Raw genomic sequence first — 13,097 nt, 5'->3', positions numbered from 1 at the left:
ATCCCAGGTGATACAATATTGGGCGAGAAGTGGGGTACACACTGGACTGGTCACCAGTGTATCCCAGGGCGATATTGTTGAACAACCATTACTGTCCATATTAACATTCACACCTACAGGCAAATTTAGAGTCTCCAAATAACTTAAAGATGTTGGGTTGATGGTTGGTTGGATTGAGTTCATGGCCAGAGGACCAGGAGAAAAAAACCCACACAGGATTATGTTCGCCACACAGAAAGACCTTGGTCTGGCGCCAGGTTCGAGCCAAGTGGCAACGCACCATGACGTCACCCACTGGTTTGTGAAAAGCTTAGAGAGCCCACGAATGTCTGCCTGCGGCCCATATCATCTGTATTTAGCTTTCAAACACGTTGCATGAAGAATTTTTTACAGGACAAAAGAAAAAACATCCTGAAGCTGAAATTTTCAAATTCAAAGGAGGAGATGATCTGGAATGTGGCAGGACGAAGAGTTTGACTTCTCCATTGTTTAGTATTCTCACTAATGAGTTTAAGCTCCAGGGAAGAAGCCTGACAGATCACAAACTGAGTGCAAAAAAATCTACCACTTTACATAACATAACAACAAGCACAAGCAGACACACATGCACACTACCTTTCATTGACGTGTTTAGGCACATTTGACACGTTGGGCCGGACATGTGTCAGCGTGTGTCAGTGACGACAGATCACCGTTTGGATTTCACGTTTCAGGGGTCCCAAACATTGACATGACTTCGATTTCAGCTTCACATAATTTAAAATTCTCCCTTTTCTGCAAGTCATCTTGTATTCGAGAGGGCGTTTCATCCACCTCTGTTAAGGCTTCGATTCAACAGGTGAAACAGTCAAAGAGCCTGAAGCCTGCTCACAGAGTTGTTTTTTTAGCACTTTTATATGTTACCTGTTGTTTCTCAGCTTGCAAGGGACTCGTGGGTATAAAATATGAGCCGTGCACGTTGCCGTGGGCTTTGAAAAAAACCCCAAAAACAAACTTGTTTGAGTTACAAGAGACTGATGGTCTTTTTTATGTGACGTTATTATATTATATAATATATTAAAGCATACAAGCAGCACAACACTTACCCTTTAAATCATCTTATTTTATGAAGATAAGGGGGATCAGATTTCAAGCATGAAGCATCATTTTACAAGAAAAAGTCATAATATTATGACTATTAAGTATCAGAGGATCAGACTGTCGTCGAGCATCTTGTGAAGTTAAACTTCAGTAAAGATTTCACAAATAATTCATTCAGTCATACATTTTTCAGTGTCAAATTTATCATAACTGTCAAATGTTGACAAAAGATTGTGCAAGAAGCAATGTTTATTCAGAATAAAGAACCACATTGCATTGGAGGAGGAAATGGTTGTCTTTTTCTCGTACTATTATGACTTTTTCCTCAATTACGACTTTCTTCTCACAATTTTTTCACTTTATTCTCAAAATCTCTGATATTACTCCATTGATGTTTAGCATTTATAAGCAGTATATAAAAATCTAATGAATTCTTATATAATAATAATCATTGATTAATAACAATCTTTATCTCAGCCAAGCTTTTCCTCATCCAGTTTGTAAAGTGCTTCACAAGGCAGCGATAAAACGTGAAATCATCAGATTTAAAAGACAGTTGTTGTTGTTTATTGTTTATTTATTCAGTCACAATCATAAAAACAATAATTTTAAACATATCACAATGTGAGCTCAAACAGCTCAAACAGTAAATAGGCTTAGGCTGAAGCAAAAGCTGATATATGCCTATCCTATTTTCTATTTAATTTACCCACCTCAAACAAAAAAGAAAATAAAGAAAACAAGATATTGGTAAAGAAACAAGGAAATATATTATTCACATTCATAACCATCAAAGATAGCATTACAAACCATTTTCTTGAAAACAATGAGAGTTTCACATTATTTAATTTAAATTTGCATTGTTCCATAACCCCCACAAAAGAAATACATCTCCTTTGAATCTCTTTGTTTGCTTTTTGAAAAGTAAACTTAAAAATACCTCTCAAATAACATTCCCATATTGAAAAAAACTTTTGGACACAGTCTGGGAGTTGTTATACAAGTTCAAAGAAATTTTATTTTGAGTCAAATCAGGAAAGTCTCTCCAAAAAAGTAGCTCTTTAGGAGGTATGAAGAGAAAGAGTCAGTCGAGCCTTGGGCATCGGATTGCAAACGCTCTGTGAGTAAGTGTTTATTCATTTTTTGTTAACAACTATAACTCCTGTGAAACACTAAGTTGAGGCTGCTGTATAAAAAGATAACAGATGACATTATAGTAAATTGTCGGCAGAAGATAAATTGTATATATTATATATATATATATATATATATACTGTAGACTTTACATGAATAGACACTTAAAGTAAAATGTCCTTACAACTGAGTTAAAATACACTAGAAATTATATATTTGTTTGACATCAATTCAAATTTTATTCCTTTTTCTCAGAAAAGTTGTCGTGTCAACGACAACACGCTCCTCTCTCTCTACAGTATCCTGGCCTCGCTGGAGTCCGGCTGAAGGATCTTAAACGAAACAATAAGCTTGACCGATTTCATAAACCAGGGGTAACAAAAAGCGTAGATCAGTGGGTTCAGACAAGAGTTAAAGTAGAACAGCCAGTTCTGTAAGGGCACAGTTGTCACACTGAACAAGCTGTTCTGGTCCACAAGAGAGGAGCAGTAATATGGGCAAATGCACACCAGGAAAATGACCACGACAATGCCGAGCGTCTTGGCTGCTTTCAGCTCCGACTTCTTTGCAAGCAAAGTAGATGAATGAGCGCTCTGGAGTGTGACGGCTACAATGTGAGAGCGCATGGCACGAGCCTGAGACACGGCAACAGCAAACACTCTCATGTACAGAACTATGATGACAGCGACCGGTCCGATAAAGGTGAGAATAAGATCAGCAGCTCCTGCACTGTAGGAAATGAGGACCACACACTCTCCGAAGCAGGAGTTATACCTGCCTGGCTGTTTGAAGTTATCCTTCAAAATGAGACCGTTGTACAGAACAGAACCCGCCCAACAAAGGCAGGTACAGACGGCGACTCCTCTCACAGTTATTTTGCTGTGGTAATGCAGAGGGTCACAGATGGCTACATAGCGGTCGACCGATATGAGCACCATGGTTCCTACAGACCCAGAGGTAACGATGAAGTCCAAGACGCCAAACAGAGTGCACACGTGGTCACTGAGAAACCAGCAGTCTGTGAGGAGAATCTGAAAGGACATGAGGAGGCCCACAAGGAAGTCGGCGACACCCAGGGAGAGGAGGAGGAGGTTGGTGGGAGTGTGGAGCTGCCTGTGTTGAAAAGGGAATAAAATGTGATACTGTTTTTTCACAGTAGAAGCAATATTTGGCAGATAATAAAGAAGAAAAAATCATCAGATATCAAAATGTCTATTTTAGAAAACGTTTTGCTACCTGAAATGGGAGATGGAGACGATGACCAGCAGATTGAGAGTTGCGGTGAGCAGAGCGATGGAGGACAGCAGGACGTAAACGAGCACCGCCTCAGAGTAAGAACGCTTTGGCTTCCTGCAGGATGAGTTGAGGAGTTGTGGGAAGCAGAGTTCGGTTTCCTCCACAATCTCCATCATGGAAAGAGAGATGATAGGAGGTGCTGCTCAGCTGTGTGATCGTACAGCTGATTTACCTCTTCCCTCACGTCATCTAGTGGTCCCTCTCGCCTCACTACTGAAATCATCAATACCCTAGAGCTCACATGGCCAGAAGCATCGACAACAAATGGACAGATTTTCACCAAACTTGGTGGGAATATTACTCGTGAGGGTGTATCCAGATGATTAACTTTTGGGGTTGATCGGTTTAAGGTTAAGGCCATGGTCAATTATAATAAAATTGACAATTATTATGATAATAAGAATAGAGACAATCTAAAGGTTATATCGGTCATAAAATGATTCCCCATCATATGATTTGAAAATCCACTACTTAAAAGCTGTCATCAAAGGATTTTATTTACTGTAGTGAAATTTTGAACACAATGCTCTTCCCCAGACTTCTGGTAGAGTTCCTCAGAAGTCTGAGGAAGATCATTGATTAAATATATATCATTGCTTTATTATAAGTTGTTTTACGTATTTTTCTTGATTTTGCCCAGACAAGAGCCAAGGCAGCCCCTGGCCTCACCTGGTTGGCTCACCAATTGCCAGTAAGGCCCAGGTGAGGGGTGAGACCCACAGTGACTACAAAATCCTTCCCCTTAGTATTGCATGGACAGCTAGCATGCCATGATAGCACGAAAACGGCTGCGTTGTGTCTCGAGCCGGAAAACTGTGATTGATTGTTGTCATTATAAAATTCTACTTTATGTGACTCTAAAAAGCAAACTGCCGTGACATCACCCATTGTGTGTGGACATACTGTATATTTATGTTTCAGAGGACAGGAACCATCCAAATTTAGAAAATTTGTCTGAAAAACTGTACACAGAACAAAAGCCCTAAACATCCTCCAAGAAAATCTGAGGACTTAAACATTTGTTATGAATCTTTGTTGTCGTCATTTTTCACGGTTCAAATATTTTATGTTATATTTTTGTCTCTCTTGATGAGACAAAACATGTGATTTTGGGAAGGTGCAGCTATGAAAATGTGTTTCAATGAACTGATCTATGCAGCACACAGCGCCGAGGACAAGCTTCCGAACGGTGTCTTCTGTAGGGCCCCACCTTTCCAAAACCAAACCCACAACCATGTGACCCTTTCACAACAATTCGGAGCATAACCCACAACCTGGTCCGTGAACATACAGGTTACTCACACGCTAAAATGTTTTTAAAAATCATGTCTGTCAAATAAATAGGATCAAAGTGAAATGGCAACACTTAAGTTCAAATCATCTTGTTTTATGAAGACAAGGGCCACCTAAAAGGGATTTCAAGCATAGTCATGATTTTACAAGAAAAAGTCATAATATAATGACAACTAATAGTCATTTTTTGCTACATGTCATTGTAAAGGGTGAGAATCAGAAGATAAGACTGTCGTCGAGAATCTTATGAAGTTATACTTAACTATTGGACTTTGACAAAAGATTGTTCAAGAAACTGTGTCTATTCAGAATAAAGAATCACATTGACTTTGAAAATTGCCTTGGAGGAGGAATGTTTGTCTTTTTTTTCTCTTAATATTAAGACTTTTTCCTTAATTATAACTTTCTTCTCATAACATTATAACTTCATTCTCAAAATCTCTGATATTACTCCATTGAAATAATTTAGCATTCATAAGCAGTATATAAAGGTCTAATAAATCCTTGAGATAATAATAAAATAAAATTAGTAATAATCATCATCTTTATTTATAGAGAAGAATTTTCAACATCCAGTTCCTAAAGTTCATCAAAAGCCAGCGAATGAAACAATTGGTCAGAAAATCATCAGATATAAAAACAGTTGTTACACGTGTTCAAAGACAATTTAATTTGAGTCAAATCAGGAAAGTCTCTCCTATAGAAGTATGTCTTGAGGAGGGATGAAGGGAAAAAGGGAAATCACTGAGTCAGTCGACCTGATTTCCTTCTTTCAGAGCTGGAGGCATCGGATTGTAAATGCTCTGTCCCCTTCATAACACAATATAATGTAGTTATGAGCACATATAAGTGTTTATTCATTTTTGTTGACAACTATAACTCCTACTGTGAATCACTTAGTGCAGGCTGCTGTAAAACATTGACATTAAAGTAAAACAGATTTAATGTTATATGTTTGTTCACAGGAGGTGACTATTCACTTAACATGAATAGACACTAACAGTTACTTAAGAAATTGTATTTTGTTTGACTTCAATTCACATTTTATTCCTCTTTCTCAGAAAAGTTGTCGACACGCTCTTCTCTCTCTACATTATCCTGGCCTCGCTGGAGTCTGGCTGAAGTATCTTACACGAAACAATAAGCTTGACCGATTTCATAAACCAGGGGTAACAAAAAGCGTAGATCAGCGGGTTCAGACAAGAGTTAAAGTAGAACAGCCAGTTCTCTATGGGCACAGTTGTCACACTGAACAAGCTGTTCTGGTCCACAAGAGAGGAACAGAAATATGGGCAAATGCACACCAGGAAAACGACCACGACAACGCCGAGAATCCTGGCTGCTTTCAGCTCCGACTTCTTAGCGAGCAATGTCTCTGAATGAGCGCTCTGGGGCGTGATGGCTATAATGTGAGAACGCATGGCACGAGCCTGAGACACAGCAACCGCAAACACTCTCATGTACAGAACTATGATGACAGCGACCGGTCCAATAAAGGTGAGAATAAGATCAGCAACTCCTGCAATGTAGGAAATGAGGACCACACACTCTCCAGAGCAGGAGTTATACCTGCCTGGCTGTTTGAAGTTATCCTTCAAAATGAGACCGTTGTACAGAACAGAACCCGCCCAACAAAGGCAGGTACAGATGGCGACTCCTCTCACAGTTATTTTGATGTGGTAATGCAGAGGGTCACAGATGGCTACATAGCGGTCAACCGATATGAGCACCATGGTTCCTACAGACCCAGAGGAAACAATGAACTCTAAGGCGCCAAACAGGGTGCACACGTGGTCGCTGAGAAACCAGCAACCGTCTGTGAGGAGAATCTGAAAGGACATGAGGAGGCCCACAAGGAAGTCGGCGACAGCCAGAGAGAGGAGCAGGAGGTTGGTGGGAGTGTGGAGCTGCCTGTGTTGAAAAGGGAATAAAATGTGTTACTGTTTTTTCACAGCAGAAGCAATATTTGGCAGATTAAAAAAAACAACTGTTTAAACATATAAATCAACACATCCTCAGATATCAAAATGTTTATTTTAGAAAACTGGCTTAACGTTTTGCTACAGTACTTGAAGTAGGAAATGGAGATGATGACCAGCAGGTTTAGAGTTGTGGTGAGCAAAGCGATGGAGGACAGCAGGACGTAAACGAGCACCGCCTCAGTGTGAGAACGCTTCAGCTTCCAGCAGGAGGAGTTTAGGAGTTGTGGAAAGCAGAGTTCGGTTTCCTCCACAATCTCCATCATGGAAAGAGAGATGAGAGGAGGTGCTGCTCAGCTGTGGCAGCTGTTTGATCGTACAGCCGATTTATGTCTTCCCACACGTCATCTAGTGGTCCCTCTCGCCTCACTACTGAAATCATCAATACCCTAGAGCTCACATGGCCAGAAGCATCGACAACATATGAACGGATTTTCACTTAAGTTGGTGGGGAAATTACTTGGGAGGCTATCTCCGGATGATTAACCTTTTGAGTTGATTGGTCAAAGGTCAAGGCCAGGGTCAATAAGAATAACAATAATAATGAAAGAGACAACCTAAAGTTTGGACTGGTCAAAAAAAAATTCCCCATCGTATGATTTAAAAGCTCCTGTAACGGAAGGATTTTATTTGCTGTAGTGACATTTTGAACACCAGGTTCTTCGCCAGACTTCTTTTGGAGTTCCTCAGAAGTCTGAGGAAGAGTCTCGATTAATATCAATCAAGTTGTTTTATTTTTCTTGATTTTGCACAGGCAAAAGCCAAGGCAGCCCCTCGCCCCACTTGGTTGGGTCACCAATTGCCAGTAGGGCCCAGGTGAGGGGTCAGACCCACAGTGACTCCAAAATCCTTCACTTTAGCATTGCATGGGCAGCTAGCATGGCATGTTGGCACGAAAACCAGCTACATTGTGTGTCTCCAGTCAGAAAGCTGTGATTGATTGTTGTTATTATGAATTACTACTTTATGTTGCTCTGCCAAGTTGTAACCCGTGCGGAGATCACCCATTGGTTTCTGAGCTGCTGTTTGAAGCCTTGGGCTTAGCATTTTGGCTGGCGCCATCTTAGTTTTTGAAACCAGAAGTAACCACATTAAGTAGAGGGGAGTGGGGCCTGAGTGAGAGCATGAATTGTTAACGTTCGTGCATGGCACTTCACGTTAAATATCACTGCCGCAACGAATTGTGGGGCGTCTATATCTCCTTCTGTTTCGCATAGGAAATTCCAGTGTTCCCTCTGCTAAAGGAGATAGGAAAGGAAGCATTGAAGCTCCTTTCCTATGGATTTAGAGAATCCAAGCAGTTCTTATCATGGCTGCTGATCAAATACTTCCGGGTCATTTCAAGATTTAGTTAACATCCTAAGCCAATTTGACAATTCGACTGTACTCATATTCCGCAAGTCATACTTTCCATGATTGTGACAGATGACTGATGAGGAGAAGGGAATAATTCTTCATATATGATCAGCACTTGCCAGCAAAATGCCATTTGTAATCACATTAAAAATAATTCCCTGAAATAATTCCTTTAAATTAGATAATTACTTTTTCTGTTTTAGATGTCAGGGAAATTAATTATCTTGTATGTCAAAATTTGTTTTGCTTGTGTTTTTCGACAAGATGGAGCTAAACAAGAGTTCATTCCAAGACAGCGGGTCGGGAATTTTTTAAAAATCCAGACCGCCTGTAGGCTTGAAGGACAGCAGCAGGGGAAAGGAGAGAGAAATCTGACACCTTTCAGTTCTAATAATGTTCCCAAGCAGGTTTTTTCCCCTTTGTGTCAGACACTACAGTCATGACCGGGTGCAGCTAATTACAAAAGTGGTTGGCATAAATCCAATGTCAACAGCTTGTTCCTGTTAGAAGGAGTAACAGTCAGTCTAGACCTTTGCGTGAGATCACCGGACATATTACCTATGTCCTGATTCAACTTTGATAACTGCCAGGTTACAGAAAGGGGCTTTTACTTTGAAAAAGGAGGAAATTCTTGGTTTCATGGAAAAAGCACTCACGGTTGACCAAGTAGCAAACTTTTTGTGCTACAACCAAACTTTTTTGCCATGCTAACCATGCTCTCTCTCACACACACACAGAAACACCTGAGAGACTGCACGCAGACGAAGCACTTAGCAACATAAACATCCAGGTGTAGTTAATGACTCTCTTATGAATCGCTCTCATCAAGGATTCACACCTTCTTGCGTTAACGTCAGACGACTGCAGACTCCTCTGATCTCAGCGGGATCGTTCCAATCACAAGTGTTAAGAAAAACATCCATGTTCCAATGCAAACATATGATGTAATATTCACACTTCGCCACAATGAAAACAAAAAAAATGAACACGTGATGCAGCCTTGACAGACAAGACCAACAAATTAAACACAGTACTCAATAAATCTATTTATCATATACAATGTTTAAATCACACATAGTAAATTGTAAAAATGTGGAAAAACATCATCAACGGCTGAAAAGTTGCTTGTAACCGTATTAGACTGTACCTAATAAAGTAGACACTGAGTGTAGCTAAAGCTTTACTATATGTATTCAAATGAAACCACAAACTTAGAGTTGGAGGGATCTTGGGACGAGATTTTCTTTGCCCTTTATGCTTCCCATACACTAGACGACTTTGAAAAGACTTTTAAAAGCCTTAAAGGGATAGTTCAGTGATTTTGAAGTGGGGTTGTATGAGTTACTTATGCATAGTTAATACGTTACCTTCTGGAGATGGTGATCAGCGCTGTCATTTTACGGAGTTTGGAGGAGAAATGAAAGAACCGAAAGTCGAAGTCCAACTGTTCCAGAGGGGACCGATGAAAATCATCTGTTTATCCACATTTTAAATGCTTAGCTAAAAAATAAAAATCTGTTCAATTGTACGCTATATATTACGTATTTTTTCCACTGCTTTAGTTTGCCGTGAGACAGAAGTTTATTTTTGCATTGTTTTTCAAACATACAATGTATTACTACACCAACTCACGCCGGTGCAGAGAATAAGCGTATCCATTGGTTGTTGACAACGTTCAGGTCCCTTTCTGCGTGAGCATAGATTAAAAACGTACGATAATATCAAAGACTTTCTTCTGAAACCGGAAGAAGAGGAATGAGAGGTTGCACATCTTCCGTGTGTCTGTGTTGGTCGACAGAGCAGACTAACTAGTTTGAGAAGCCAGAGTTCGTGAAATGGAGGATCATACTTATTATTTACTATGAGATCACAAATCCTCCTCTGAAAAGAGGAGAAAACAGAAAGCAGAACGAATACGTCCTGAGCAGAGTGAGGATTGGTGCACTCGGTTGCAGCTTCACCACCAGATGCCGCCAAATATTACAAAATCAAGGACAAAACACTTATGAATAACTGAAGATTTTTATTCTGAGAAATGCAACAGTGAATGATAACTGACAGCTTTCAAAATTGTACAGGGGTCAAGTCAAGAAAAACGGTTAAGTGCTGTTTAGACTGAAAGTACAAAGTCATCTGAAAGGGCGGAAATGTCTGTGATGTACTTCATTGCCTCCGCCAAGGAGATTACGTTTTAACCTGTCTGTTGGTTTGTGGGTCAACAGGATAACGCAAAGGCTACTCAACAGATCGAAGTCAGAGTGAAGCGGACCCATGAGTTTTGTTCTCCAGTGGCAGTTCAGGCGTTGAGGTACTTGGCATGATGCTTGATGTGGTCGTTCATGAAAGAGTAGATGAAGAAGTAGCTGTGGTCGTAACCCTGCAGGAGCAAACGCAACATTAGGGTCAGAAATAAACATACTGATAGAAGTAACGGATAGGTATTCATCGCTTTTTAAAAAATGTCAGAAAATTGTGAAAAAATCCCTGTTACAAATTCACAAAGTCGCATGGTGATGACTCAAAATGTCTTGTTTTGCAAATCCCCAAAAAATTTCAGTAGATTATCATTCATGGCATGATCCCTTTCATTGGTAGTGGTGGTGAAAGCCACAGTCCTCATCATGTTTAAAATCTATTCTGAAGTCCAGTCACTTTCACACTTGAAAGTCCCGACCAAGGTTTCACGTTGCAATGTTGCGAGCGCACTACAAAACTTAACATGACATACCTGCTTCCTGTTGTTATCACCTACCTGGGCCCCGTTTTCTCTAAACTTGACTCTGATTGGTTTGTAGACGGGCGTGTGCGTCTTACGTTGGTGTGTTGTCAATCTGGCATGAAGCCTTCTCCGCTCTGCCCTCCTCTCAAATACTTTCTTTCTCATCCTCTCAGAAAATAAGTTCTACATTTTTTGCATTTTTTCATGCTGACTTGAATATTTACACTTCTTTCAGGTTCTTTTTCTTCTTCTATGCTAGCTAGCTGCCTCAACTTCCTGTAGTTGGCCTGAAAGTCTGAACCATCAAAAAAAAATCCACATGAACAGAATCATGGTTCAGTTTGATCCAGAAGGTCAGAAGGTCTGGACCAAACTGAGTAGGTGTGAAAGCGTTCTCAGTAAGAGCAGGGATTTCTTTTCCTGGACGACGAGGTGGAACTGTTACTGACAGGAAGTGTTAGCAGCACTTACTCTAACGTAAAATGCAGTGGATTATAAAGGATCTTTTAATGTCCAGTATGAACAGGAAGTATGATCATAGCAAGAAAAACGTGTAAAGAGACTTCAAAAAACTGAACCCGTCCTTTAATCTGTCTGTAAATACACCGTGAGATCTGATATTAGAATAGTCATGTTCATAAAGATCTACTGAAGGTTTATCTGTGCACAAAAACAGAAATAAGGAACGTTGTGTATGTGGCCACCTAGTGTCAGCATGTGGTAAAAAAAATTTTTTTAATGCTTTTCTGCTTTTGTATGAACTTGATTGTAGTTAAGATATTAATAGTTATTACAACATATAGATGTTTGTGAGTGGTTTTTGTTTTCTAATTATTTCCCATCTACTGTTTGTGAACCTGACAATGTGACAAACTGCTGCATACAGTGGCCCGGACAGTGTTAAATAAAGTTAAACTGTATTTCAACGGGCCTTTGAACTAACTATCTGGTCATTTGTCTCATTTGACATTAGTCTATAACTGATGAATCTTTGCGTAACCAAACTGAAGCTGCTGACCGGCTGCAGTCTGAAGACCACGGGGATTTTCTTCTCGGAGCAGACGGCGATCAGGTTGTCGGGCAGCAGCTGGCTGGCGGACAGGAACTGGTCATCCCGGCCCTGATCGATGAGGATGTCGAGCTGAGGACCGGAGTATGCCCCCGCCAACACGGTGGCATCATACGCCTGGAAGAGACGGGGACGAGAGTTAGTTGTTGATGAAATATAATGTTAATGTGTAATATATCATATGACAACACAAGTTTAGCAATTCCAATAACATTTTCATTTTTATTTTGGTTTTCCAATCAGTATTTGTAGAAAGATTTAATTACAATTTGATTTTCGATTAACAAAGTTTGACCAGCAGAAACTTTATCTCCCTGTTGACAAGAAGATAAAGTTTTCAACCTGTTTTGTTTGTTTATCAGCAGGATTTCATAAAAAACTACTGAGCCGATTTCCATTGAACTTGGTGGAAGGATGGAACATGGGCCAAGAAAGAATCCATTCAATGTTGGACAATTGGACATTTCTAGTTCTCACCTCCCACGTGGACCGGTCAGAGCCCAGGTATCCTGCGAAGGCTTTCTGTCCCCACGGACATTGCATCGGGTTACAGATCGGGGCGAACGCAGACACAGCCTGAAGGACACAAGACCACCACACATCATCGGCAGGTCCCTTATGAATTAAACTAAACTCTTCACCCTATGATCTTCCACCATCTTGCTGAGGGACAGGCAGTACCTTGTATTTGCCAGGGTTCTTCAGGGCACAGACAAGGGCCCCGTGGCCGCCCATGGAGTGACCAGAGATGGACATCCTGTCTGGGTCGCTTGGGAAGTTAGCGTTGATCAATTTGGGGAGCTGAGACGGATCATTGAGAACATTGATTAGTTGTCATAAAAAAAAATTGGGGGGGGAAGCGGATGACAGAAATCTGGCCCACCTCCTCTGTGACGTAGGAGTACATGCGGTAGTTGGTCTTCCAGGGATCCTGGGTGGCGTCGACATAGAAACCAGCACCGGTGCCAAAATCCCAGCTCTCATCCTCGCCCTCGATGTTACAGCCACCTGAGGGGGGGGCAGATGGCCGGGGTGGTCAGTCAACCTTATCATTGGCTAATCAGATAACTTCTTATTTCTTTCTTTCAGTAGTGAGTCAATAAAACAATCAGGTGAAATTGTCTGGTCTTAAAATGTAAGGACTTTCTTTTAAACCCATGTTTGAGAAAAA

At 40.6% G+C, this 13,097-nt stretch overlaps 3 protein-coding genes across 3 annotated transcripts in view; all 3 read right to left on the bottom strand.

Annotated features, from left to right (window-relative positions):
* Positions 1-1,639: 1,639 nt before the first annotated feature.
* LOC118282600 (trace amine-associated receptor 13c-like) lies at positions 1,640-5,036 on the bottom strand. The gene is made up of 2 exons (XM_035603843.2): positions 3,451-5,036; positions 1,640-3,327 (listed from the first exon to the last, which is right to left on the bottom strand). Exons 1-2 carry the CDS (start codon positions 3,624-3,626, stop codon positions 2,508-2,510), a joined length of 996 nt encoding a protein of 331 aa, XP_035459736.2. The 5' UTR covers positions 3,627-5,036; the 3' UTR covers positions 1,640-2,507.
* Positions 5,037-5,354: 318 nt separating this feature from the next.
* On the bottom strand, positions 5,355-8,976 carry LOC118282952 (trace amine-associated receptor 13c-like). Its single transcript, XM_047337374.1, has 2 exons — positions 6,873-8,976; positions 5,355-6,714 (listed from the first exon to the last, which is right to left on the bottom strand). The coding sequence occupies exons 1-2, from the start codon at positions 7,046-7,048 to the stop codon at positions 5,892-5,894; spliced, it is 999 nt and encodes a 332-aa protein (XP_047193330.1). The 5' UTR covers positions 7,049-8,976; the 3' UTR covers positions 5,355-5,891.
* A 1,165-nt stretch (positions 8,977-10,141) lies between these two features.
* The window catches only part of esd (esterase D/formylglutathione hydrolase), a 5,971-nt gene continuing 3,015 nt past the window's right edge, over positions 10,142-13,097 (bottom strand). Inside the window, exons 5-9 of the mRNA XM_035604533.2 lie at positions 12,810-12,934; positions 12,608-12,727; positions 12,404-12,502; positions 11,876-12,043; positions 10,142-10,515 (exon numbers count right to left, since the gene is read on the bottom strand). Of these exons, the coding sequence (XP_035460426.2) occupies positions 10,435-10,515; positions 11,876-12,043; positions 12,404-12,502; positions 12,608-12,727; positions 12,810-12,934 (593 nt within the window). The 3' untranslated portion in view covers positions 10,142-10,434. The remainder of the gene's footprint in view (positions 10,516-11,875; positions 12,044-12,403; positions 12,503-12,607; positions 12,728-12,809; positions 12,935-13,097) is intronic.

Source organism: Scophthalmus maximus, chromosome 14, assembly GCF_022379125.1.
Source record: "Scophthalmus maximus strain ysfricsl-2021 chromosome 14, ASM2237912v1, whole genome shotgun sequence".
Lineage (NCBI taxonomy): Eukaryota > Metazoa > Chordata > Actinopteri > Pleuronectiformes > Scophthalmidae > Scophthalmus > Scophthalmus maximus.
This window is presented reverse-complemented; position numbering and strand designations above follow the sequence as displayed.